General features: G+C 43.4%; 1 protein-coding gene and 2 pseudogenes across 2 annotated transcripts; 2 read left to right on the top strand and 1 right to left on the bottom strand.

Annotated features, from left to right (window-relative positions):
* LOC129035320 (nascent polypeptide-associated complex subunit alpha-like) lies at window positions 1–767 on the bottom strand (annotated as a pseudogene).
* Window positions 768–784: 17 nt separating this feature from the next.
* On the top strand, window positions 785–7020 carry LOC134737539 (tripartite motif-containing protein 75-like). 2 transcript variants are annotated; one of them, XM_054485592.2, is made up of 2 exons: window positions 785–849; window positions 5211–7020. In XM_054485592.2, the coding sequence occupies exon 2, from the start codon at window positions 5562–5564 to the stop codon at window positions 6345–6347; it is 786 nt and encodes a 261-aa protein (XP_054341567.1). In that variant the 5' UTR covers window positions 785–849; window positions 5211–5561; the 3' UTR covers window positions 6348–7020. The 2 variants fall into 2 exon arrangements, with proteins under 2 accessions (XP_054341567.1, XP_054341568.1); XM_054485593.2 differs by having other exon boundaries at window positions 788–809.
* A 7380-nt stretch (window positions 7021–14400) lies between these two features.
* Window positions 14401–15601, top strand: LOC129035322 (protein FAM218A-like; annotated as a pseudogene).
* The last annotated feature ends 10731 nt before the right edge of the window (window positions 15602–26332 follow it).

The following is a 26332-nucleotide window of genomic DNA, read 5'->3' as shown; positions in this document are numbered from 1 at the left end:
TTTTTTTTTTTTCCAACAAGAATCCATAACTTTATTTATGATAGAAACAGTACAAATTTCAAACCAAGCTGCAGTTACTCCTTTGAGACACCAAGAAAAGTTGTTTCAGATGGTTACATTGTTAATTCCATAATGGCACTTACAATATCATTACTGTTGTTCTTCAGGGCATGGACTGCCTTTGCTCTCCACACATTTGCTTGTGACATGACCAGTTCTATGTCCTTAACTTCTACACCTGTTTCATCGACCTCTTCCGCTTCACTCTCCTTTTGAACAGTTGGGTTTGTGTGTTTTCTTGAATGTTTGAGACAGCTTCACCTTGAACATTGAATTTCTCAGCAGCTGCTACTTGTGCTTGCTCAGATAAATCTTCGATCTTGGCTTCCCCAGAAACTATGTAGGTATCCGAAGCAGGGCTCTTGCAGACATTTGGTTTTGTGATGACAAAGAGGATATTCTTAGATTTCCGGATACTGACTCTAGTGACTCCCGTAACCTGTTGAAGACCCAGTTTGGACATAGCCTTCCGTGCCTTCTTTTCACTCCAAATCTGTTTTTGGATTTTGTTTTACTGACTGGCTCTTCATCAATTTCAGCTGCTGCTGCCAGCTGGGCTTCTTGTGTGGATGTCTGGGTGGAATCCTGTTTTTTAGGCTCTGGTACTGATTCATCACTGTCAGATTCTGTTCCAGACCCTGTCTCAGCCTGCGGCTGCGGCAATTCCTGCTCTGTCCAGGGACGGTTTCTGTGGCTTCGCAGGGCATTTCGTGCAGGGAACGAGGAACCAAGATGGCGGCAGAAAGAGAGTGAGCCAATCATCTAGGTTTTAAGCCCCGTATGAATTAGGTATTTGTCCTAATGTTCTCCCTCTGCTCGCCCCTCAGCCCATGACTGGCCCTGATGTGTGTTGTTCCCCTCCTGTGTCCACGTGTTCTCATTGTTCAACTCCCACTTTTGATTGAGAATATGCGGTGTTTGGTTTTCTGTTCCTGTGTTAGTTTGCTGAGGATGATGGCTTCCAGCTTCATCCATGTCCCTGCAAAGGACATGATCTCATTCCTTTTTATGGCTGCATAGTATTCCATTGTGTATATGTACCACATTTTCTTTCTTTTCTTTTTTTATTTTTTTACAGATTTTCGCTCTTTCGCCCAGGCTGGAGTGCAGTGTCGTGATTTCTGCTCACTGCAAACTCCGAATTCTGGTTTCAAGCGATTCTCCTGCCTCAGCCTTCAGAGTAGCTGGGATTACAGGCACCCGCCACCACGCCTGGCTAATTTTTGTACTTTTAGCAGAGACGTGGTTTCACCATGTTGGCCAGGCTGGTCTCGAACTCCTGACCTCATGATCCACCCGCCTCGGCCTCCTGAAGTGCTGGGATTACAGGTGTGAGCCACTGTGCCCAGCAATATACCACATTTTCTTTGTCCAGTCTATCACTGATGGGTATTTGGGTTGGTTCCATGTCTTTGCTATTGTAAATAGTGCTGCAATAAACATATGCGTGCATGTATCTTTATAATAGAAAGATTTCTATTTTTCTGGGTATATGCCTACTAATGGGATTGATGGGTCAAATGGTATTTCTAGTACTAGATCCTTGATGATCTAGTCTACACTGTCTTCCACAATGGTTGAACTAATTTACATTCCAACCAACAGTGTAAAAGCATTCCTATTTCTCCATAGCCTTGCCAGCATCTATTGTTTCTTTTTAAATGGCCATTCTGACTGGTGTGAGATGGTATCTCATTGTGGTTTTGATTTGCGTTTCTCTAATGACCAGTGATGTTGAGCTTTTTTTCATATGTTTGTTGGCGGCATAAATGTCTTCTTTTGAGAAGTGTCTATTCATATTCTTTGCCCAATTTTTTTTTTTTTTTTTTTTTAATTTCTGAAGTATTTATTGATCATTCTTGGGTGTTTCTCGGAGAGGGGGATATGGCAGGGTCATAGGATAATAGTGGAGAGAAGGTCAGGAGATAAACACATGAACAAAGGTCTCTGGTTTTCCTAGGCAGAGGACCCTGCGGCCTTCTGCAGTGTTTGTGCCCCTGAGTACTTGAGATTAGGGAGTGGTGATGACTCTTAAAGAGCATGCTGCCTTCAAGCATCTGTTTAACAAAGCACATCTTGCACCACCCTTAATCCATTTAACCCTGAGTTGACACAGCACATGTTTCAGAGAGCAGGGGGCTGGGGGAAAGGCCATAGATCAACAGCATCCCAAGGCAGAAGAATTTCTCCTAGTCAGAACAAAATGGAGTCTCCTATGCCCACCCCTTTCTACACAGACACAGCAACAATCTGATCTCTCCTTCCTTTCCCCACACTTCCTCCCCTTCTCTTCAACAAAACCGCCATCGTCCTCATGGCCCGCTCCCGATGGTCGCTGTCTCTTCGGAGCTGTTGGGTACACCTCCCAGACAGGGCAGCCGGGCAGAGGCGCTCCTCACCTCCCAGACAGGGCGGCTGGGCAGAGGCGCCCCTCGCTTCCCAGACGGGGCCGCCCGGGCAGAGGCGCTCCTCTCCTCCCAGACGGGGCGGCCGGGCAGAGGCGCTCCTCACTTCCCCGACGGGGCCGCCCGGGCAGAGGCGCTCCTCGCTTCCCAGACGGGGCCGCCCGGGCAGAGGCGCTCCTCAGTTCCTCCCAGACCGGGTGGCAGCCGGGCAGAGGCGCTCCTCACCTCCCAGACGGGGCGGCCGGGCAGAGGCGCTCCTCACTTCCCCGACGGGGCGGCCGAGCAGAGGCGCTCCTCACTTCCCAGAGGGGGCGGCCGAGCAGAGGCGCTCCTCACTTCCCAGAGGGGGCGGCCGGGCAGAGGCGCTCCTCACTTCCCAGACGGGGCGGCCGGGCAGAGACGCTCCTCACTTCCTCCCAGATGGGGTGGCGGCCAGGCAGAGGCGCTCCTCACCTCCCAGACAGGGCGGCCGGGAAGAGGCGCTCCTCACTTCCCAGACTGGGCGGCCGGGCAGAGGCGCTCCTCACCTCCTAGACGGGGCGACCAGGCAGAGGCGCTCCTCACTTCCCAGACGGTGTGGCGGCTGGGCAGAGGTGCTCCTCCCTTCCCAGATGGGGCAGCCAGGCAGAGGCGCTCCTCACTTCCCAGACGGTGTGGCAGCCGGGCAGAGGTGCTCCTCCCTTCCCAGATGGGGCAGCCAGGCAGAGGCGCTCCTCACTTCCTCCCAGACGGGGTGGCGGCCAGGCAGAGGCGCTCCTCACTTCCCAGAGGGGGCGGCCGGGCAGAGGTGCTCCTCACTTCCTCCCAGACGGGGTGACGGCCGGGCAGAGGCACTCCTCACCTCCCAGACGGAGTGGTCAGGCAGAGGCGCTCCTCACTTCCCATATGGGGTGGCGGCCGGGCAGAGGCGCTCCTCACTTCCCAGATGGGGCAGCCGGGCAGAGGTGCTCCTCACTTCCTCCCAGACGGGGTGGCAGCCGGGCAGAGGCGCTCCTCACCTCCCAGACGGGGTGGCCGGGCAGAGGCGCTCCTCCCTTCCCAGACGGAGTGGCCAGGCAGAGGCGCTCCTCACCTCCCAGAGTGGGCGGCCGGGCAGAGGTGCTCCTCACTTCCTCCCAGACGGGGTGGCGGCCAGGCAGAGGCGCTCCTCACCTCCCAGACGGGGCGGCCGGGCAGAGGCACTCCTCACCTCCCAGAGTGGGCGGCCGGGCAGAGGCGCTCCTCACTTCCCAGAGTGGGCGGCCGGCTTTGCCCAATTTTTGATGGGGTTGTGTTTTTCTTGTAAATTTGTTTAAGTTCCTCATAGATTCTGGATATTAGACCTTTGTCAGATGGGTAAATTGCAGAAATTTTCTCCCATTCTGTAGGTCGTCTGTTCACTCTGATAATAATTTTTGTTGTTGTTGTTTATTCTGTGCAGAAGCTCTTTAGTTTAATTAGATCCCATTTGTCAATTTTGGCTTTTGTTGCAATTGCTTTTGGCATTTTTGTCATGAAGTCTTTGTCCGTGCCTATGTTCTGAATGTTATTGCCTAGGTTTTTTTTGTTTTTTTTCTTTTTGTTTTTTTTTTTTTAGGGTTTTTATAGTTTGGGGTGTTACATTTAAGCCTATAACCCATCTTGAGTTAATTTTTGTATAAGGTGTAAGAAAGGGGTCCAGTTTCAGTTTTCTGCATATGGTTAGCCAGTTTTCCCAGCACCATTTATTTTTATTTTTATTTTTGAGATGGAGTTTCACTCTTGTTGCCAAGACTGGAGTGCAGTGGCATGATCTCTCGGCTCACTGCAACCTTCGTCTCCCAGTTTCAAGCGATTCTCCTGCCTCAGCCTCCCAAGTACCTGGGACTACAGGCACGCACCCCCATGCCTGGCTAATTTTTGTATTTTTAGTAGAGACTGGGTTTCACCATGTTGGCGAGGCTGGTCTCAAGCTTCTGACCTCAGGTGATCCACTCACCTCGGCCTGCCAAAGTGCTGCCATTAGAGGCGTGAGCCACCATGCCATGCCCACAAGGGATTTTAGAGCTTCGAGATGTAGCAGAAGTGAAAGATGAGGCTCAGAAAAGAGAGTAAGAGAGAAGCAGGTGTGGCCTGAAGACAGTGACACAGAGACAATAAGACTCAGCTTTTTATTTTATTTCATTTCATTTTAGACAGAATCTTACTCTGTTGCCTAGGCTAGAGTCCAGTGGCACACGAACTGCTCACTGCAGCCTCAACCTCACAGGCTCAATTGATCCTCCTACCTGAGACTCCCTAGTAGCTTAGATGACTGGTGTGTGCCACTATGCTTGGCTAATTTTTGCATTATTTTCATAGAGACAGTGTGTCACCATGTTGTCCAGGCTGTCAGCCTTTTCAATAATGTTTTCTACTTGAGAACATCTAAAGTGTATAAAATAGTAGCAAAATTAGTACAACAAACCCTGTGTATCCACTTACAAATTTATATCCTAATCCCTATACTTTGCAATACTTTGAAGCAAACACAGGATCACATATAATCTTATGGGTAAATACTGCACTATGAATGTCTAAAATATGGAGCCTCTTTTAAATATTAAGCTCGTAATATCATTATCAGAAATCATAACTAGTGAATACTTATGAGATTTCCTCTAGTTCAATGGACTTTATTTTTAGAAGTGTTTATGTAGAAATAAGAAAAATTATTAGGTAGTTATTTTCATTGATATACATGCTCTTCAGCGCTTTAATATCTTATTCTTTTTTCTCCTTTTGTAGTTGAAGAAACTGCCTTATTGCTCTGTTGAAAGTCTCATAGTCTGGAGTATTTTACATGGTCATTAGTTTCCATCACCTCTTGTAATTGTGGCCCTTCCTGAGAAACACGACAAAAGAGCCTAGCTTGAATTTAAGTAAAGGCGGATCCAGGGTCACAGGATCAGCCAGTGCCCTGGGACCTGCCTTCCCCTGAAGCTGCTTCTAGAGCCAAAGGGAAAGAAGCAGACACAGGCTTGTGATGTGCTTGCAGGAGACAGAACGCTGAGGAGGCACCAGGTTCTCACTCTCCCTCCTTCCTGGAGGATCACACCTTCTGCAGGGAGTCTCCCCACACAGATCCCTCCCTGCACCATGGCCTTTGCAGCCTCTCTGGCTGAGCTCCAAGCAGAAGCCAGCTGCCCCATCTGCCTGGATTACATGAAGGACTCAGTCACCACTCACTGTGGGCACAACTTCTGTCACTCCTGCATCAACCAGCGCTGGGAAGACTTACAGGATGTCCTCCCCTGTCCTGTCTGCCTCCATCACTGCCCTGATGAGAACCTCAGGAGCAACACCCAGTTGCGCCACATGATTGATATGGTTCAGCAGCTTCTCACCGTGAGGAGCAAAAGGGAATGGCAGGAAGAGGAGCCCCTCCGTGAGAAGCACAGTCAGGGTGTGGTCCTGCTCAGTGAGAAGGACCTGGAGCTATTGTGTCCCCAGTTCAAGGTCTCCTTTGACCATCAGGATCATCCTTTGTTGCCCATTGAGCAAGCTGCAGCTATACACAGAAGGAAGCTCAAAAGCTACATTAAGCCACTAAAGAAGGAAACCAAACATGCCAAGATGTGGTCTGAAGTCCCAATTTTGAGATCTCTTAACGTGAAAAAGAAGATGGCAACATGGAGGAAGGAATTACAATCTGAATTTAAAGAAATTAAGTCTTTCTTGGTAAAGAAACAAGCTGCAATTCATGCAAGATTACTTACTGAAGAGAAGGATGCTAAAGAAAAACTCACTGAAAACCAAAGACAAATTTCAGACCACTTATCCACACTACAGAATCTCTTAAATGAAGTAACAGAGAAGTGTTTTCGGGCAGACCTGGATGTGCTGACAGTGTTGAGAACATCTACAACACATATGACAACCTGAAAACCCCTGCAGTCTTCTCATACGAATCAAAGAAGGAGAATTTGAGTCTCTCTCCACCTTATTTTGGCCTGAAAAAAATGATGAGCACGTTTCAGGAAGATTTGACACTAGATCCAGAAACAGCCCACCCTAGTCTTATTATCTCAAGAGACAGAAAGTGTGATATTTAGAATGATGAACCCACACTTTACTGATAATCCTCAGTCATTTAGTTTTTACCCAGCTGTCCGAAGCTGTGAGGGATTTGATGCTGGGAGACACTTTTGGCAAGTAGAAGTGAGAGGCAAAGGTACATGATTCCTTGGTGTGTGTAAAGAAACATTTCCCAGAGATGATCTTACATCACCAACTCCACAGATGGGGTGCTGGCAAATTCAGCCATTCTGTAGTTCATGCAATACAAGGAACACAGAAGTCCTGCAAGTTGGCATTTTTCTGGACTATGAGTTGGGAGAAATTTCCTTTTATAATTTAAATACCAGATCATATGTGTACACTTTCACTGGTAAGTTTACAGAAAAGCTGATGCCTTATTTCTCTATTGCACCTTCTTCACAAGCTGTTACAATCATATTATCATAGACCAATGATTAACTACTTAGAGCACCCTTTATATGTAGCTATATTTTCTTCCTGTGTTCTTGGAAGGCATTTGTAATAAAGGTTCTGATTCCATGTTTATGTTTGACTGCTGATATTATTGGGGGACTCACTCTTCTCTCTTCCCTTCTGCCCTCCCTGGACAAGCTGACGAGAAAGCCTGGGTGCTCCCTCTGTTGGTGCAGGTGGGAGGTTCAGACCTAGCAAGCCCCTGGTAGTGCAGGACCCTTTCAGCAGCCCCACCCATGACAACCATCACAACCCCAAACCAGTCTCCTTTCCCTGCTCTCTCAAGTCACTTTTTGCGTCAACTCTGTAGACACCCTTCTCTCCTCATAAACCTCATTACAGGAGTAAGAGTCCATTTCACACAATCTTGGAGCGTGTGGCATCAGCAGTCTCAACACTGAACCAATTGTCAGGGAGGGTCCACCCTATCTATGCAAACTGACCCCTTCAATGGCCATTGTGAGCAGGATTATCCAGATGTTGGCTGCCACCTTCAGGGAATTGCCGTTTTAGCTTTGCTTTGCTCATTGGCTCTGTGCCACATGATGAGCCTGCACTTTCAGCTCAGCTCCTTTGTGCTGCTTTTACTGAGTTTGGCTGAGACTCTTTGAGAGAAATCTCTGACCTAGGTCGTAATTTAGATAATATTTTGTTAGTTAAGTATAGGAACATGGACTCAAGTCCCTTTTAATGTCTCCTTGAGTCATGCATCTCAGTCCAGACATATTGCCGTGTCTTTTATAATTTAAAAAACAGATCCTCTGTGTATAATTCCACTGATAAGTTTACAGAAAAGTTTATGCCTTATTTCTCTATTGAACCTTCTTCACAGGCTGTTACAATCGGTATTGTCCTAGACAATAATCATGTTAAATTATTATGTATTGTCAAAGCATAATCACATTAAAAGGAACAACCCCTGAAATGTATTGAATGTCTCCAAAAAAAAAAAAAAAGAAAGAATAAAAAACAATGGACATGAATGTCAGCGAGACAGGGAATATAAAGAAAAATAAAACCGAATTACAGATTCAAGGAGAGGAACAACAACAACAAAAACTGGAACAGAAATTCCTAATTTGCAATTCCCAGTTGAATATGCAAAATTTACCGAAAGAGCCTGTACAACACAAAAGCTTAAAAGGTGCTAGTTGACTTTTCTGTTTCTGTAACCTGGATGGTGATTGAACTTCAATATCTGTTGAAATGCATCAATTGGAAAACCTTTGCAGACTTAATCCTTTGCCTCCAATTAGGTAACCAGGGATCCCTTTGATTTTAAATGAAGAGTCCTCTATTACTTTAGTAACATTACTAATCATAAAATGAAGGTAAAAGAGGTATCCCTTATCTCAACTGTAAGAATCACTGTCTTTCCTAAATTTTCCATGGTGTGTTTCTAGATTCTAACGTAAGCTGTGACTGATGTAAGTTCAGGGGAAACTCTAATTTGTGACCAATTGTTCGTGTGTCTCACGTCCAAGCTGGTGCCTGTTCTATAGAGCACATAGGGGAAAAATTGTATCCTGTGCCATATACGGGCTCATTTGGTGGTCACTTGTGTGAAGCAAGAAGTCACTATTTGGAGATTTGGCATTATTTGAAAACTACAATTACTTATGTTAATCCATTTTGTTCTGATTTGAGAGAATGCCTGAGATTTGGTAATCTATAAAGAAGAGAAATTAATTTCTCACAGTTCTGGAAGGTAGGAAGCTCAAGATCAAGGCAGTGACAGGTTTGGTGTCTGGTGAGTACCTGGTCTCTGCTTCCAAGATGGTGCCTTCAATGCTGCAGCCTCTGGAGGGAGAAACACTTTTCCTCACATGGCTAAAGAGCAGAGGCGGAGCTGCTGAGTGCAGTGGCTCATGCCTGTAATCCCAGCACTTTGGGAGGCCTAGGCAGGCAGATCACTTGAGGCCAGGAGTTGAAGACCAGCTTGATCAACATGGCAATGAGGGAAGAGAGAGACTCTCTGATATTGTTTTATACTCAGTACCTGTTTTAAGAAAAAACAACAAGGAAGTACAACCAAAGACAGGCAACCCGGCGCCAGGCCTGAAACCAGGACTGGGCCTGCCTGGCCTAAACCCAGTAGTTAAAAATCAACTCATAACTTAGAAACCGATGTTATTTATAGATTCCAGACATTGTATAGAAGAACATTGTGAAACTCCCTGCCCTGTTCTGGTTCTCTCTGGCCACTGGTGCATGCAGCCCGTGTCACGTACCGCCTGCTTGCTCAAATTAATCACAACCCTTTCATGTGAAATCTTTAGTGTTGTGAGCCCTTAAAAGGGACATAAATTGTGCATTTGGGGAGCTCAGATTTTAAGGCAGTAGCTTGCTGATGCTCCCAGCTGAATAAAGCCCTTCCTTCTACAACTCGGTGTCTGAGAGGTTTTGTCTGTGGCTCGTCCTGCTACAGCAAAACTCTATCGCGACTAAAAGTACAAAACTTAGCTAGGCATGATGGCATGCAGCTGTAGTCTCACTCGGGAGGCTGAAGTGGGAGGATCATTTGAACCCCAGAGGCAGAGATGGCAGAGCCAAGATTGTGTCATTGCACTCCAGCCTGGGTGACAGAGCAAGACTCCGTCTCAAAGAAAAGAAAAAGAGAGCAGAGTGGGTGAATATACTCTCGAAAGCTCTTTTTTAGCCTGGCATGAATCCATGAGGGGAAGCCCTTGAGACCTAAACACCTCTCATTAGGTTCCACCTCTCAGTGGAATCACATGGGTGATTGTTTATAATACAGAAGGTTTGTGGAGACAAACATTTAAACAATAGCTATTGAGGCTCATACTCATAAGAGCAGATGGCTAATTAGGAGCCTAGAAATATCTTTGCTTTCTGCTGCTGTCTAGGCCTTTGTTACAACAAAGATTCTGATCTTCAGAATTACAGGGAGATGGTTGGGAACAGTGTCTCACACCTGTAATGATCGCTTGAGCTCAGGAGCTTGACACCAGCCTGGGCAACATAATGTGACTTTGTTTCCAAAAAAAAAAGAGAAAGAAAAGCAAAAGAAGAAAAAGAATTATGGGGAGAAACCGGTGACCCCTGTGGCTCACCAAAGTGGTCAGTTTCAACCAAACTTACAACCAGGGTTCCTAAACTCGGTAACCCTCCAGTGCCCATAGAACTGTGATGGTACTAATAGAAGGTTTTCTGGAGTCAGAAACTTCAAAACATAATAACATGAAAAGGAACAGCCCCTAAAGTGTATTGCACGTTTACCAAAAAAAAAAAAAAAAAAGAAAGAATAAAAAACAATAGACATGAAAAGTCAGGGAGATGGGGAAGAAAGAGAAAGAAAAATAACACCAAATTCTAGATTCAAGGAGAGGACCAAAAAAAAAAAAAAAAGCACCAAACCAAGACAAAAAAACTGGAGGAAAATTCCTAATTTGCAATTTCAAGTTGAAAATGTAAAATTTACCAAAAGAATCTAAACAACGCAAAAGATTAAAAGGTGCTGGTTGACTTTTCTGTCTCTGTAACCTGGATGATGATTGAACCTAAGCATCTGTTGAGATGCATCATTGGAAAACCTTTACAGACTTTATTAGTTCCCTCTAATTAGTTTACTAGGGATCCCTCTGATTTTAAATGAAGAATCCTCTATTACCTTAGTGATGTTACTGAACATAAAATGGAGGTCAAAGAGGTATCCTGTATCTTAACTATGAAAATCACTGGCTTCCCTAAATTTTCTATGGTGAGAACACACACTGGGATGAAATACTAAAGAGAAAAGAGAAATACAATAAGTAATAAATGCAAAGTAAATTACATCTTCTGCATTTTCAAATTAGCTTTACAAAATGGGATCCATGGATGTTCCTGACCCCAGTGAAAAAAGATAATATGATTAAATATTAGTTAAAATACATACTCAAGATTTGAAACCCATGATGCAAGACCTAGGAGTGATTATCTCACTATTTCTGGGTTCAACCCCAATTTTGTGTGTTGTTATACTTTGAAAGAAGTATGACATCTCAGAGGGAATTGATGACAGCTTTAATGGGGTGATCTCTCCCAATGTTACTGACATGACTTACTCCATCCAATCAGGAAATGGTAAATATCTGGCTACTACAGACTTGGCTAGGTTTTTCCAGGCTTATTTCGACAGCTTCCTGGCCATGCTTTCCCTTTGCCTCAAAGGAATGTTATGCATCTCTACCCACCAATCATGGTAATTTGAAAAAATTAGCTGGACATGGTGACGGTGTGCCTGCAGTCCTGCTATTTGGAAGGTTGAGGCTGGAGGATCCCTTGAGCTCAGGAGTTCCAGGTTACAGTGAACCATGACTGTCCACTGCACTACATGGTGACAGAGCAACATCCTGAGTCCAAAAATATATATGAAATTAAAAAACCCAGCCCACCGGGCTCGGTAGCTTATGCCTGTAAGCCCAGCACTTTGGGAGGCCGAGGTGGGCAGATCACCTGAGGTCGGGAGTTCAAGACCAGCCTGGCCAACATGGTGAAACCGTGTCTCTACTAAAAATACGAAAATTAGCTGGGTGTGGTGCCTGGCGCCTGTAATCCCAGCTACTCCGGAGGCTGAGGCAGGAGAGTTGCTTGAACCCGGGAGGCGGAGGTTACAGCAAGCGGAGATCATGCCATTGCACTCCAGCCTGGGGAACAAGAGCGAATTCCATCTCTCCATCTCAAATAAACAAACAAACCAAACTCAGCCCTTGCCCTTATGTTCCACCCAGCGCATGATGTGTCACTCCCGCATTTCCCACCCCATCGTGACCATCCTGCACTAACCCGGTAATCTGGCGGAGCTCAGATTCTGAGATCTTCACTTTCGACCTCTCCCAGAGCCCACAGAGGCCCCAGCCTCACCCCAGCGCCTCTCAAGGGCACCGAATGTGGAGCCGCAGAGTCCTCCACCCTCCAGGGGTTGGGTGCCAGCTGCCAGTCAAGGAACTGAACCCCGCTAAAGAGGCTTCTCTTTCTCCTGCTCACTTCATCTTCTGCCAGATCCCGATGGCTGAAGAGGGTGTGCCGGCGCCCCTGCCTCTGGAGGGCACCCCCACCCCTGCGCCCCTGTCCTCAAGCCCTTAATCTGACTTGGGAGCCCTGGGACTCCGGGCTGGACCTCAGCACTTTTCTCCAGCACCACCAGGCTGACTTCTAACCCTCACTCCCCGCAATCCCCCAAAAAGAATCAGAAAAATCAAAGAAAACACCGGCGTATCTGGTGCTGGAGAGCGTATTTCAAACTGGGACTGCCCAGGGAACTCAAACTCAGAACATTACAGCAGAGAGGCCAGCTGGTGCTTGTGGGGAGACCGAATAACAGAAGACTGAGGCACAGACACCGCAGGGCTACGAGGGGTGGGAAAAACCCGGAGAGCGTCATTAATTTATTTCTCATTGCTCCTAATTAATATTTACTTGTATTCCCATATGTCCGCCTAGGTGATGGAGGAGTGTGTGTAATATTTGTTTTAACTTATGCAAGGGTGTGAGATGTCCTCCCTGCTGTAAATGGAGACCTCTCAGTATTTGAGCTTTGTGGGACTGGTGGAGGGGGGACACTTGGAACTACAGCAGAGTAGGAAAAGAAAAGGGGAGGACTCCAGTTAGGGAGGCCTTCCTGGCTGGAATCAAGTCTGGTGATGGTGAGGCAGGAAAATAGAGTCTGGAGGCAGGGAACATAAGGCCAATTCACACTTCAGCTATAACAGGAAATATCCTCTCCGTAAGACGTAGGCTGTAAATGACTTTGTAATTTTACTTCATTCCCTCCATTTACATAGGGTGTACCCCAAGTTACCAATGCAATGCTCTAGGGACTATTTAAACTCCCAAAAATTCTGTTAACAGGGCCTTTGAGCCCCTACGTTCAGGCCTGCTCCCACACTGCAGAGGGTACTTTCATTTTCAAGAAAACCCTTCATTCCTTCCTTGCTTTGTTTGTGCATTTTGTCCAATTCTTCGTTCAAGACGCCAAGAACCTGAACACTCTCCACCATTAACAGTGGGTTGTAGGTTTAGGGATGACATTCCATCCTCCAGCATCTCAACTCTGTCCACTGTGTGAGGCATCTGCGGACCTCAGGAATGATCTTCTGGATCTTCTGGAATTTGCCCTTAGGGAGCAGCTGCAGGGTTAGGGGTTGGAGGGCTGTCACTTCGCAGCTGTCAAGATTGCCTGGTATATTCTGTGAATACAAATAAACTTGAAATACTGTCCAAAAATTAAAAAATAAAATAAAATAAACCAAAAATAAAACAGGGGACATTTCAAGGGACTTTAGGGGCTCCACAAAAGGAAGAGGAACAAAGACCAAATGTATTTCTTATACCCCACATAGAGACTGACAACATATCAGATTCATCGCAGGGACTTATTTAAACTACATGCCCACGTCCCCCCAAAGCAAAGTTCTGATACATTCTTCCCGGGTGAGCTGGCTACAATAGGAGCTTTGACACTGTTCATAGCCCCATTCCCTCTACCACAACTACAGAGCTACCACCTCCAGAAGGAGCAGGGAGGAGCCAGTGAGTTTTCTTCTGGGAGGCTGTCTGCTGCATGAGACTGCCCAGTTGGAGAGCTGCCTGAGAGTGTGAGAATCCAGAAAACACAGCCGAGGACTCTGCAAATAAGCCTCTTAGGGGGCAGATAATATTACAACAGGCTCTTGCAGAAAGAGCCTGACAAGATTTCTTAGTACAGAGGTCCCCAAACCCTGGCCGCAGACTGGGACCTGATGGTGGCCTGTTAGATCTGATTGATCTAAGTTAAAAGGAAGCTTTTAAATTGTAGAGTATTTCATACATCCATAAGAGTAGAGAGAACAGTATGAAGAACCTACACATAAAAATAAACCAATTTCTATCATTTGAATTAACAATTTTTGTAACTCCACCAGCTTCTCCTGCCAATGGAGCAAATTCCCAGACATCGTATAATTTCATCTGTATATTTCATCTATACATTACATTTCATCTTATAATTTCATTTTTCCTAAAATACAATATTTCAGTTATAGTGTTACTGTAACTTTTAATAAGCTGTACAGTGTGAATTATAACCACATTTTTCTCCCACCAGTTACAAATAACATTCAGTAGATTAAAACAGCAACTGGAATCCTGTTCTGTTAAGGTGGGGCAGGGAGTGCCTTCAGTCTGGCACAGGTAGAGGTGGGTGGCAGAAGAGCAAACCAAACAGCTGAGGTTCCTTGAGAATGCAAACTTCTCACAGAATACAAAGTTCTCAGGACGCCTAGGTGTCCTGCAGTGCTTCCTGCAGGTGGCTGGGCAACACCTCCAGCGAGTCTGTACAGAAGTCAGGGCAGCTGAGCAGTGATTGTGCATGGCCAGCACCACCTCTGGACTTTGACTTCTGAGTGAGACCATGGAGGTTGATGATGTTGGAGACCAGGGGCAGCGCCAGGTACCACAGTGGATGGAAGGATGTGCTGTGGGGCGGGGCAGCTGTCCTCTTGAGAGGTGAAGCCAGCTGGACTTCCTGGGTCCAGTCGGGACTTGGAGAACTTTTCTGTCTAGCTGAAGGATTGTAAACACACCAATCAGCACTGTGTAAAAACACACCAGTCAGCACTCTGTGTCTAGCTAAAGGCTTGTGAATGCACCAATCAGTGCTCTGTGTCTAGCTAAAGGTTTGTAAACGGACCAATCAGCACTCTGTAAAATGGACCAATCAGTGCTCTGTAAAATGGATCAATCAGTAGGACGTGGGCAGGGCCAAATAAGGGAATAAAAGCTGGCCACCCTGGCCAGTATCGGCAACCGCTTGGGTCGCCTTCCACGCTGTGGAAGCTTTGTTCTTTCGCTCTTCACAATAAATCTTGCTGCCGCTCACTGTTTGGGTCCGCACTACTTTTATGAGCTGTAACACTCACCACAAGGATCTGCAGCTTCATTCCTGAAGTCAGCAAGACCACGAACCCACCGGGAGGAACAAAGAACTCCGGATGTGCCACCTTTAAGAGCTGTGACACTCACTGCAAAAGTCTGTGGCTTCTCTCCTGAAGTCAGCAAGACCATGAACCCACCAGAAGGAATAAACTCCGGACACATCTGAACATCTGAAGGAACAAACTCTGGACACACCATCTTTAAGAACTGTAACACTCACTGCGAAGAAGGTCCATGGCTTCATTCTTGAAGTCAGCGAGACCAAGAACCCACCGGAAGGAACCAATTCCGGACACGCTTTTCTTCCCGGACCCAGCGCCTGGACAGCCATCCCTGCAGGGTGGGCTAAGCGAGCACTGCGTTCCTGGCGCAGGGCTTCAGGTCTCCCTGACAGACCTTATGCTGAACCGCAGCCACTTTGACAGTCTCTTTGCAGAGATCCAGTGACGACCATACTTGTCCAACAGCGGTCGCTTCACCAATCCTGGGAGAAGCTAATCGTTTTCTCCCCGTGACCTTTCAGCCGCTCATGCAGCCCAGGGAGAAATTTTAGTAGCAACACTCCGGCTGTCCCACCACTGAAATTACCAAGCAACTCCAACTCAGAAGGACCACCAGGAAAAGGCAGGAAGATAATCACCATCAGGTCCCAGCCCCTTTTTGTGACAAGGACTAGAGGGTTTGGGTCTGCAGTGGGCTGGCTCCTGCTGGGCTCACCTGTCCTATAGAGCAGGCTGCTTCAAGGAAGAAGCTCACAGGGGATGTCTGACCTCTGAAAAAGCAAGTATAAAATGCTTTAAACAAGCCAAAACTAAACTAATAGTTATGTTAACTAAAAATACATGAATGCTACCGGAGACAGTTGAATATTAGAGGAAGACATTAAACTCTGATTTTGAGCACTTTATACTCTATTTGGAAAATGAATAAGATGCAGTTCTGAAACCTGAAAATACAAAGAATAGGATATGATACATACATTAGATGAAAACAAAACTTTCAGACCATATTTTCTTATTAAAAGCTCTAATAAGTGAGATAGCAAACTCTTCACTCAAATAGACAACCAGTAACTGATATAAGGGTATGTATCAATAACATGTTTTCAGATAAAACCTTCATGAGCTTTTCCATTTTGACTAAGGAATGATGATTCTAGACTTCTGCCACAACATTATAGTCGACAAAAGATTCTTCATTTTACGTAGATTTCACTCTAGATCCTGAAACAGCATGTCATAATCTTGTATCTCTGAAGACAGAGTACAGTGAGATTTGGAAAGACACCACAAAAACTCATGATCCAAAAAGATTAAGGCTGGTATTACTAGGAGGAAGGGAAAGAAGACAAAATCAAACAGGATAGATATAATAGAGTTGTTTGTTAGAATTGTCTTCTGAGGAGATGGAAAAAGACACCATCACAATAGGATTCATGCTTTAGTATTCAGCTACAGAAATGTAATAACTTTGCTGAAGTCATTACAGTAGATAGAGTGGCAGTCGTTCTATTAAAAGTAACACCCAGTAATATTAGGATTTTTCTGGAAAATGAAGTGGGTGACACTTAATCTTATAACTTGAATGCCAGATCTCATATGTTTTCTTCAAGCGATATTTTTATGAAACTACTTAGTCCGTGTTTCACACTGGGTATGATTTCTAACCTCTTATAATCTGTACAGTAATAGATTATGAAGGATGGATTATTTGAAAACGATTTTGTATTTTTACTTAGGAGAAGAGCTCCACAATTCTGAATTCTGTGTTTACCACTTATAAGCAGAGGAAAGGTTTTTTCTTCCATTATTTTAGCAGCTGTCAATAAAATAGTATTAGAAATGCATACTCTTCAGAGATGTAATGGGAGTAAATTGTAAAGTATTTTTGATATTCTAAGATGAAAGATGGCGTTACTTGTATAGTCATCAATTCAATGCATTCCACATTATGAATTAAAATTCTACATTATGAATTTTATAAAAATTATATAGAAAGTTATTAGTTCAGTCCAGCAACAAAAATCTTACATAAAAATGAAAATCTCCTGGGTCATGCCATCCTATGCGAAATTCCTGTTAAACAGAGGCATGATTTATTCCAGTGACCTTCCTATTTCTCCATAACTGTAATATGTCTAATATTAGACATTTCAAATTAAAATTATATTAGTAAACTGAGAATTTAGGTCTCTCGCACCACCTAGGCATATACTTTCTTTCCCCACAAATATCCAAATATGGTAATATAATTGGATTAATATGTTCATATGACTATATAATTGTTCACAGCTGAGCCACTTAGGTGCTGTAATTTGATACACAAATTTTGTTTTACCTGTGATTAAAATTGCCTGATATCTTACTTGCTGCACTTTCTGTTTATCTCTTTCAGCCCCATATCTGCTAATCTCTAAAGTTCCTCTCTAAACTCGACATGTGATTTGTTGATTATATTCATTTTCTTTGTAGTGCTCAATCTCCTGAAGCCCTCTATCATCTTAGCATGAACTGAAATTTGGTGATATGATGCACAGCTGTCCTCTGAGACCTTTCATGTTTCCCTTACCCTAAGAATTATCTTTTATCTTCTGTCTTATGTCCAGAGGTTTTAAGTCTATTGTTGTCTGAGTCCCTTGTTTTCCTTCTTAGTTTTCTTCCCTTCTTTTGGTGAGCGTATCACCAGGTAGTTCCCTGAAAAAGGGACTTGGAAGATGTGCCAGTCATTTCCCTTTGTGCTGTGAGATGTGGGAATGTGTGCTAGGCCCAGCATTACATCTGGAGGAGAGTGAAGAACATTTGTGAAGGCCACACATGCCTGAGACCAAAGTTCAGAGTGCCTGCCCATGACTCATGCTCAATCAGAACATTGGAAACCATGGGCTTCCCCAACTCCCAAAACCACACTAACAGGAGTTGAGTAAAATTAACAGTAGAATCCAGTTTGACAAATGAGAGACATCACTAGAAGAGTGTGAAGCCTTTAATGCACTAAGGCTAACCAGAGCAATAACAAACTTCAAACTCTGCCTAACTCCTGGCTCGATTAATACAAACACACCCTCACTACAGGCCTAGCAGAAGGGAAACAAGTTCATCTCTGCTGTTGGTTGAATTGTGTTCTGCCAAAAACATCTATTGAAGTGCTAACCCCAGTACTTCAGATGTAACTTCATTTGGAAATTAGGTCTTTACCAAGGTAATCTGTTAAGGCCGGGTGCGGTGGCTCACGCCTGTAATCCCAGCACTTTGGAAGGCTGAGGCAGGTGGATCACCAGAGGTCAGGAAATTGAGACCAACCTGGCCAACATGGTGAAACCCCATCTCTAGTAAAAATACAAAAATTAGCTGGGCATGGTGGTGGGCGCCTGCAATCCCAGCTACTTGGGAGGCTGAGGCAGGAGAATCGTTTGAACTTGGGAGGCGGAGGTTGCAGTGAGCCGAGATTGTGCCATTGTACTCCAGCCTGGGCAACAACAGCGAAACTCCATCTCAAAAAAAAAAAAAAAAGGTAATCAGTTCAAATGAGGCCATTAGGGTGGGCCTTAATCCAATATGACTGCTGTCCTTATAAAAACACAAAATTTTGACACAAAGATATGCACAGAGGAAGGTTATGTGAGGAAACATGGGGAGAATGGCACTGGAGTGATGCATCTACTAGCCAAGGGATGACAGATTGGCAGCAACCCACCAGAGCCTGGAGGCATGGAAGAAATTTTGTGTCACAGCCTTCAGAAAGAACCAATCCTGCCAACACCCTTATTTTGGACTCGGCCTCCAGAACTGTGAGACAATAAATTTCCTGTTATGTAAACCATCCAGTCTGTGATACCTTATTAGGGTATTCCGTCCAAAACTAATATAATCTACAAGTATAAAAATGTTTACCTTAGTATGTATTTTTCTATATATGTCTGGTTTTTACCAAAAACAAAAAAAACAAGGCATACAAAAAAAATGTAAAAGGAAAGTAAACCACACTCTGAAGAGACAAAATGAACATCAGAACCATACTAAGCTATGACACAAATGTAGGAACTCTCATGCAAAAAAATGAAAAAATAATTGTAATTGATATGTTAAAGGCTTTAGTGGAAAATAAAGGCAACATGCAGGATCAGATAATTTTATCAGAGTTGGAAACTATAAAATCAAATGGAAAAGCTCGGTGCTGTGGCTCACGCCTGTAATCCTAGCACTTTGGGAGGCTGAGGCAGGCAGACCACTTGAGGTCAGGAGTTCCAAACTAGGCTGACCAACATGGTGAAACCCTGTCTCTACTAAAAATACAAAAAAAAATTTGCCTGGTGTGGTGGCGGGTGCCTGTAATCCCAGCTACTCCGGAGGCTGAGGGAGGATAATTACCTGAACCCGAGAGGTGGAGGTTGCAGTGAGCCGAGATCGTGCCACTGCACTCCAGCCTGGGTGAGAAAGTGAGACTCCGTCTCAAAAAAAAAAAAAAAAAAAAAAAAAAAAAAATCGGATGGAAATGCTAGCAATGAAAACCACAGAAAAGTGATGAAGATGCCTTCAGTGGGCTCATTAGTACCCTCAATACACTGAGGGAAATAATCAGTGAACTTGAAGATAGATAAACAAACTACCCAAACTGAAATATAAAGTGAAAAGAATAAAAAACAAAAACTGAGAACTGTGGGACAGTATCAAACAGTGTCATTTATGGATACTTGGAATCTCAGAAAGAAGAAATCTCATCACTAGGAAATGAAGGCAAAAATAAATAAAAATTTAAAAAGTAAAACAGAGGAAATATTTAAAAAAATCATGGCCAAGAATTTAGTTACAGACAGTAAAACTCCAGAACCAAGAGGCCCAGATAACACCAAGCATCATGACTACCAAAACACACAAACCAAAACAAGAAAAAAATGACAACATATCTCCAAACATATCAATATATCAATCAAATTCAAACTGCTGAAAATTAAAATCAAAAACACAATTTTGAAGGCAGCCCAAGTAAAAAACTACATTACTGCCTTGCATACGTTAACTATGGGAATATGTTCTGAGAAGTACATCATGGGATAGTTTCATCATTCTGTGAACGTCATAGAGTATGCTTACACAAACCTAGATTGCAGTTGTGTAGCTTATTATACCTGCAAGCTATATGCTCCTAGGCTAATAAACCTGTTCAGCAAGTTACTGTACTGAATACTATAGAAATTGTAACACAATGGCAACTATTTTTGTATCTGGGTATGTAAGCATAGAAAGTTTCTACAAAAATGCAGATTTATAGTCTTATAGGACCACCATCATGTATGTGGTCAGTGGCTGACACACTGTTATGCAGTGCATGACTACTTACAAAGGAAGCAGGATAAGAATTACAACAGACCTCTCATCAGAAAATGTGAAATCAAGGAGACAATAGTTACTTCTGTAAATAAAAAAAACTGGCCAACTCACAATTCTATAACCGATTAGCCCATTTCTCAAAAGCAATGGAGAAATACTTAGAAAAATAAAATGGAGGGAATTTGTTGCCATCAAACAGACACTATGAGGAATGTTAAAGTACTTCAGGTCAAAGGAATATTATAGATATCAGAAACTTGTGTTTACACAAAGAAATAAAGTGCATAAAATAAAATAATGGTAATTTCTCTAAAAGATAACTGTCTGTTTAAAACAATAATAAGTGTTTTTCCAGCATATGTAAAAGTATTGTATGAATACAAGACCACAAAGCATCAGTGAGAATTGGGAATATACTATTACAAGATTCTTATACTGAAAGGGAAACAGTATAATTTCACTTAAAGGAGGCCTCAAATTTTTTAAAAATGTATACTGTAAACCTCTGGGAGAACCACTAAAAAATGTTTTTAAAAGATGTATATAATAAGGCCAGGCACGGTGGCTCATGCCTATAATCCCAGCACTTTGGGAGGCCAAGGTGGGTGGATGATGAGGTCAAGAGTGAGATCATCCTGGCCAACATGGTGAAACCCAGTCTCTATTAAAAGTACAAAAATTAGGCTGGATGTGGTGGCTCATGCCTGTAATTCCAGCACTTTGGGCAGCCGAGGCGGGCAGATCACGAGGTCAAGAGATCAAGACCATCCTGGCCAACATGGTGAAACCTCGTCTCTACTAAAAATACAAAAATTAGCTGGGCATGGTGGTGTGCCCCTGTAGTCCCAGCTACTCAGGAGGCTGAGGCAGGAGAATCGCTTGAACCCTGGAGGTGGAGGTTGCAGTGAGCTGAGATTGCACCACTGCACTCCAGCCTGGAGACAGAGCGAGACTGCATCTCAAAAAAAAAAAAAAAAAAAAAAAAATTAGCTGGGCGTGGTGGCAAGTGCCTGTAGTCCCAGCTACTAGGGAGGCTGAGGCAAGAGAATTGCTTGAACCTGGGAGGCAGAAGTTGCAATGAGCTGATATTGTGCTACTGCACTCCAGCCTGGTGACAGAGCGAGACTCTGTCTCAAAAAATAAATAAATAAAATAAAAAGTTAATAGAAGAGATTAAAATGTAATCATAAAACATGATGAAACCCAGAGAAGCAAGGCATGGTGGTGTGCACCTGTAGTCCCACCTATTCTGGAGGCTGAGGCAGGAGGATCTCCTGAGCCCAGGAGTTTGGGGATGCAGTGGGCTATGATTGTGCCTGTGAATAGCTATTGAATGCTAGCCTGGACAATATAGCCAGACCCTGTCTTAATCCTAGCACTTTTGAAGTCCAAGTTGGGTGGATCACTTGGGACCAGGAGTTTTGAGTCCAACCTGGGTGACATTAGTTAAGATCTTGTCTCCAATAAAAACAAAAAACAGAGAAGTCAAAATCAGCCTTCTTTTCAAGCTTCTGAGTCACTCACCAAGATAAACCACATCATAGGCTATGAAACATACCTTCACACGTTTAAAGAATAGAAATAATACAAAATTAAAGTTGATATTATAGAAAAATCTCTGAGAAATCCACAAAAATGTGAAAATTAGTACACTTCTAAATACCCCTTGGGTCAAAGAGTAAGTCTCAGGAAAATTAAATATTTTGAGCAAAATACAAATACAAATACAATATTTCAATGTTTGTGTAACATAGCTAAAGCAGTATTTACAGAGAAATTTATAGCATTAAATTTATAGCATATTAGAAAATAAGATCTAAAATCAGCAACTTAACCCTTTACCTTAAGAAACTAGAAAGAACAAAAGCAAATGTAAAGCTTTTCAATGTAAAGCATGCAGAAGGACAAAAATAAAAATTAGAGCAGAAATCAATAAAATTAAAATTGGAAACAAGACAGAAAATCAACAAAACCAAAGCTGATTCTTTGAAAAGATAAGTTAGAGGCAATATATTGATAACTGCCACAAACTGTCCAACCTAGTATGGGATTTCAAATGCATGCTCTTTCCAGTATCTCAGTGCCTTAGTTTCAGCAATAAGTAAGGGATAGAACAATTAGGAAGAAGGCTGATTATGTAGGGGAAATGGGGAAAATAATATTATAGTGATTATTTCTTGGGGCATAAGGTTGGTAGTGGAATATTAAGTAGCCAGAAACTGGCAAGAGGAGTGCAGAGTAGGGATGCTGGAAATACACGATTATATTTTTCGTTTATGAAACTCTTATCACTTACAAGAACGATTCTGTCTTTAAACTATGATTGTTTTCTTGTCCAAGGAAACCACTGTGTTTACAGATCCTCAAATATTTCAGTCAATCCATGTATCTCTAATAACACATTTCACCAATGTCATCCTAGTTTTGATGTCTACTATAATTCATTATTGTAATTTAACGAGATGTTTAATTTTCTCTGGATTGGTGTAAGATTAAGATAACTGGCCAGGCGTGGTGGCTCATGGCTATAATTCCAGCACTTTGGAGGCTGAGGCAGGTGGATCACTTGAGGTCAGGAGTTCAAGACCAGCCTGACCAACATGGTGAAACCCCGTCTCTACTAAAAAACACAAAAGTTGACCAGGTGTGGTGGCACGCGTCTGTAATTCCAGCTACTTGGGAGGCTGAGGTGCGAGAATTGCTTGAACCCAGGAGGCAGAGGCTGCAGTTAGCAGAGATCACGCCACTGCACTCCAGCTTGGGCGACAGAGCTAGACTCTATCTCAAAAAAATAAAAATAATTGAAGCATTACAATAGTACCTGGAGCTTAAATTTATCCATTATAATGCCAGCTGACCTTGGGTGCGAGTTCCTAACCAAATTTGTGTAACTGACTAAATGTCATGCTTATAGAACGTTTGTTTATGCTAATGTATTTCATAATACATTGTAGATATCATAACTATATATTTCTCAATTTAAAAGGTTAAAAATATGTAAGAGTAAATTGTTTCAAAACTATAATTTCAGACCCTGAAAAACTTCTGATTAAATATCAAGATAGACTAAAGACATTTTCAGAGGCCGGGTGTGGTGGCTCATGCCTGTAATCCCAGCACTTTGGGAGGCCGAGGTGGGTGGATCACAAAGTCAGGAGATCGACACCATCCTGGCTAACATGATGAAACCCCGACTCTACTAAAAATACAAAAAAATTAGCCGGGCGTGGTGGTGGGCACCTGTAGTCCCAGCTACTCGGGAGGCTGAGGCAGGAGAATGGCGTGAACCCGGGAGGCAGAGCTTGCAGTGAGCCGGGGTGGTGCCACTGCACTCCAGCCTGGGCAACAGAGCGAGACTCCATCTCAAAAAAAAAAAAAAAAAACCAGAAAACAAAATGGCAATAACTACACAATACATGGCTCAGAAATGAATGTTATTGAAATAGTCAAAATAAATGTGAGAAAATATTCTCAAACAAAAATGATAAATTCTATTCTGTTCTATTTCAATGTTATTGAAATAATCAAAATAAATGTGAGAAAATATCCTAAAACAAAAATGATAAATTCTATTAGAAGGGCCACTGGGTGAAGGCTGTTCCAAATTCTTATCTTCCAAAGTGGGATATGATAATACTTCAAACTAAAAAATCCAAAAGTATTATTAGAATGTGATATGGTGACTATAAAAGAGCTGAAAAGTTCAAAGTGGCTGCCTCTGAAAAGCTGGCAGGGGGGGTTATAAAGGAATATTTGTAAATCAAATAAATTTTATAAACAAATAATTGAAACTTTAAACCTAGATTTTTAAAAATTGTGCTTTTGGGCTGGGTGCAGTGGCTGTAATCCCAGCACTTTGGGAGGCCGAGGTGGGCAGAACACCCGAGGTCAGGAGTTCGAGACCACATTGGCCAACATGGTGAAACTCCGTCTCTACTAAAAACACAAAAATTAGCCAGGTGTGGTGGTGGGAGCCTATAATCCTGGCTACACGGGAGGCTGAAGCACGAGAATCGCTTGAACCCGGGAGGCAGAGTTTGCAGTGAGCCAAGATTGTGCCATTGCACTCCAGCCTGGGCAACAGAGTGAGACTCCATCTCAAAAAAAAAAAAAAAAAAAAAGAAGAAAGAAAAATGATCTAGCTTACACAGGAAGAAATACCGATGTCTCTACTTGCCCATGACATGACTATCTCTACAGAAAATCCAGTGGAATCTACATAAGAGCTCCTAGAAGTGAGTTTAGCAAGCTTATAGGAAATAAGATTAATGCACGAAAATCAATTTTCCATATTCTAGTAATGAACAATTAGAATTGAAATAATCAACATAAAAATATCAAATAGTTAAGGACAAATCTGACAAAAGATGTTAAACACATGTACATTGAAAACTACAAACTTCAGACAAGTTAATGACATAAAAATTGATGGAACAGACTAGATTCACTGTCTCAGTTATGTCTACTAGCTGACATGTTAAGATGTCAATTTTCTCCACATTAATGTAAAAAGATACAACATAATCCCATCAAAAGCTCACCAGTCTTTTTTGTTGACACTAGTTTTTCCAAATGTTACATATCTATGATCTACTGAACGATATTAATCTCTGAATTAACAGAATAAACCTAAGGAGGAAAACATGGAACTAAGTTAATATGGTTTCTGAGCCTAGAGGTCAGTTCCCAAAGTGAAGTGAAGGACAGTAGCTGAACAGCACTAGAGGGTACTCTGTGGGAACAGAAGGAGAACAGATTATCTACTGGTTGTGTGTATACGTGTGTGTGGTAGAGGAGGATGTAAGAGTGCCATCTCATTTTCTTTCCTTTCTTTTTGTTTTTGAGATGGAGTTTCACTCTTGTCACCCAGGCTGGAGTGCAATGGCCCAGTCTCGGCTCACTGCAACCTCAGCCTCTCGGGTTCAAGAGATTCTCCTGCCTCAGCCTCCTGAGTAGCTGGGATTATAGGCATGCATCACTATGTGCGGCTTTTTTTTTTTGTTTGAGACGGAGTCTCGCTCTGTTGCCCAGGCTGGAGTGCAGTGGCGCAATCTCGGTTCACTGCAAACTCCGCCTCCCGGGTTCATGCCATTCTCCTGCCTCAGCCTCCCAAGTAGCTGGGACTACAGGTGCCCGCCACCACACCCGGCTAATTTTTTTTGTATCTTTAGTAGAGACGGAGTTTCACTGTTAGCCAGGATGGTCTCGATCTCCTGACCTCGTGATCTGCCTGCCTCGGCCTCCTAACAATTTTTTCGTATTTTTAGTAGAGACAGGGTTTCACCATTTTGGCCAGTCTGGTCTCGAACTCCTGGCCTCAGTTGATCTGCCCACCTCGGCCTCCCAAAGTGCTAGGATTACAGGCTTGAGCCAACGCACCTGACCGACATCTCATTTTCTATAGGACTAAGGCAGTACTGACAAAGACGCGCAGAATAAAGAATAAAGTTACTTAGGAATACTGAAGTAAACAGATGAAAGGGAAAAGTGGCACTGGGCATGGTGGTTAATGCCTGTAATCCCAGTGCTTTGGGAGGCTGAAGCAGGAGAAGTGCTTGAGGCCACAAGTTCAAGACCAGCCTGGGCAAAAGAGGAGAAAAAAAAAAAAAGTTGATAGTGACTATCTTTACATAACATGTAGTCCAAGAGTAATGATGAATGCCTTTAATAAAGACTTAATCTTGGCCGGGTGCAGTGGCTCATGCCTGTAATCCCAGCACTTTGGGAGGCCAAGGCAGGCAGATCACCTGAGGTTGGGAGTTCAAGACCAGCCTGACCAACATGGAGAAACCACGTCTCTACTAAAAATACAAAATTAGTCAGGCATGGTGGTGCATGCCTGTAATCCCAGCTACTTGGGAGGCTGAGGCAGGAGAATCACTTGAACCCAGGAGGCAGATATTGTAGTGAGCCGAGATTGTGCCACTGCACTCCAGCTGGGTGACAGAGCGAGACTCCATTTCAAAAAAAAGACTTAATCTTTCTTAAAGGACAAATATATAGGCAACACAGAAAAAACATTATTGGGCTTCTATTGGCAATTACAGGAGTAATACAGTTTTCTTACATAATACATTCCTTCAGTAATGTATTTTTCAAGAATTTTGTCTTAGAATTTCTAAGGTAGTTTGT

Source organism: Pongo pygmaeus, chromosome 3 (genome assembly GCF_028885625.2).
Source record: "Pongo pygmaeus isolate AG05252 chromosome 3, NHGRI_mPonPyg2-v2.0_pri, whole genome shotgun sequence".
NCBI lineage: Eukaryota > Metazoa > Chordata > Mammalia > Primates > Hominidae > Pongo > Pongo pygmaeus.
Note: the sequence above shows the minus strand (reverse complement) of the source record. Positions and strands in the feature narration are given on the sequence as shown.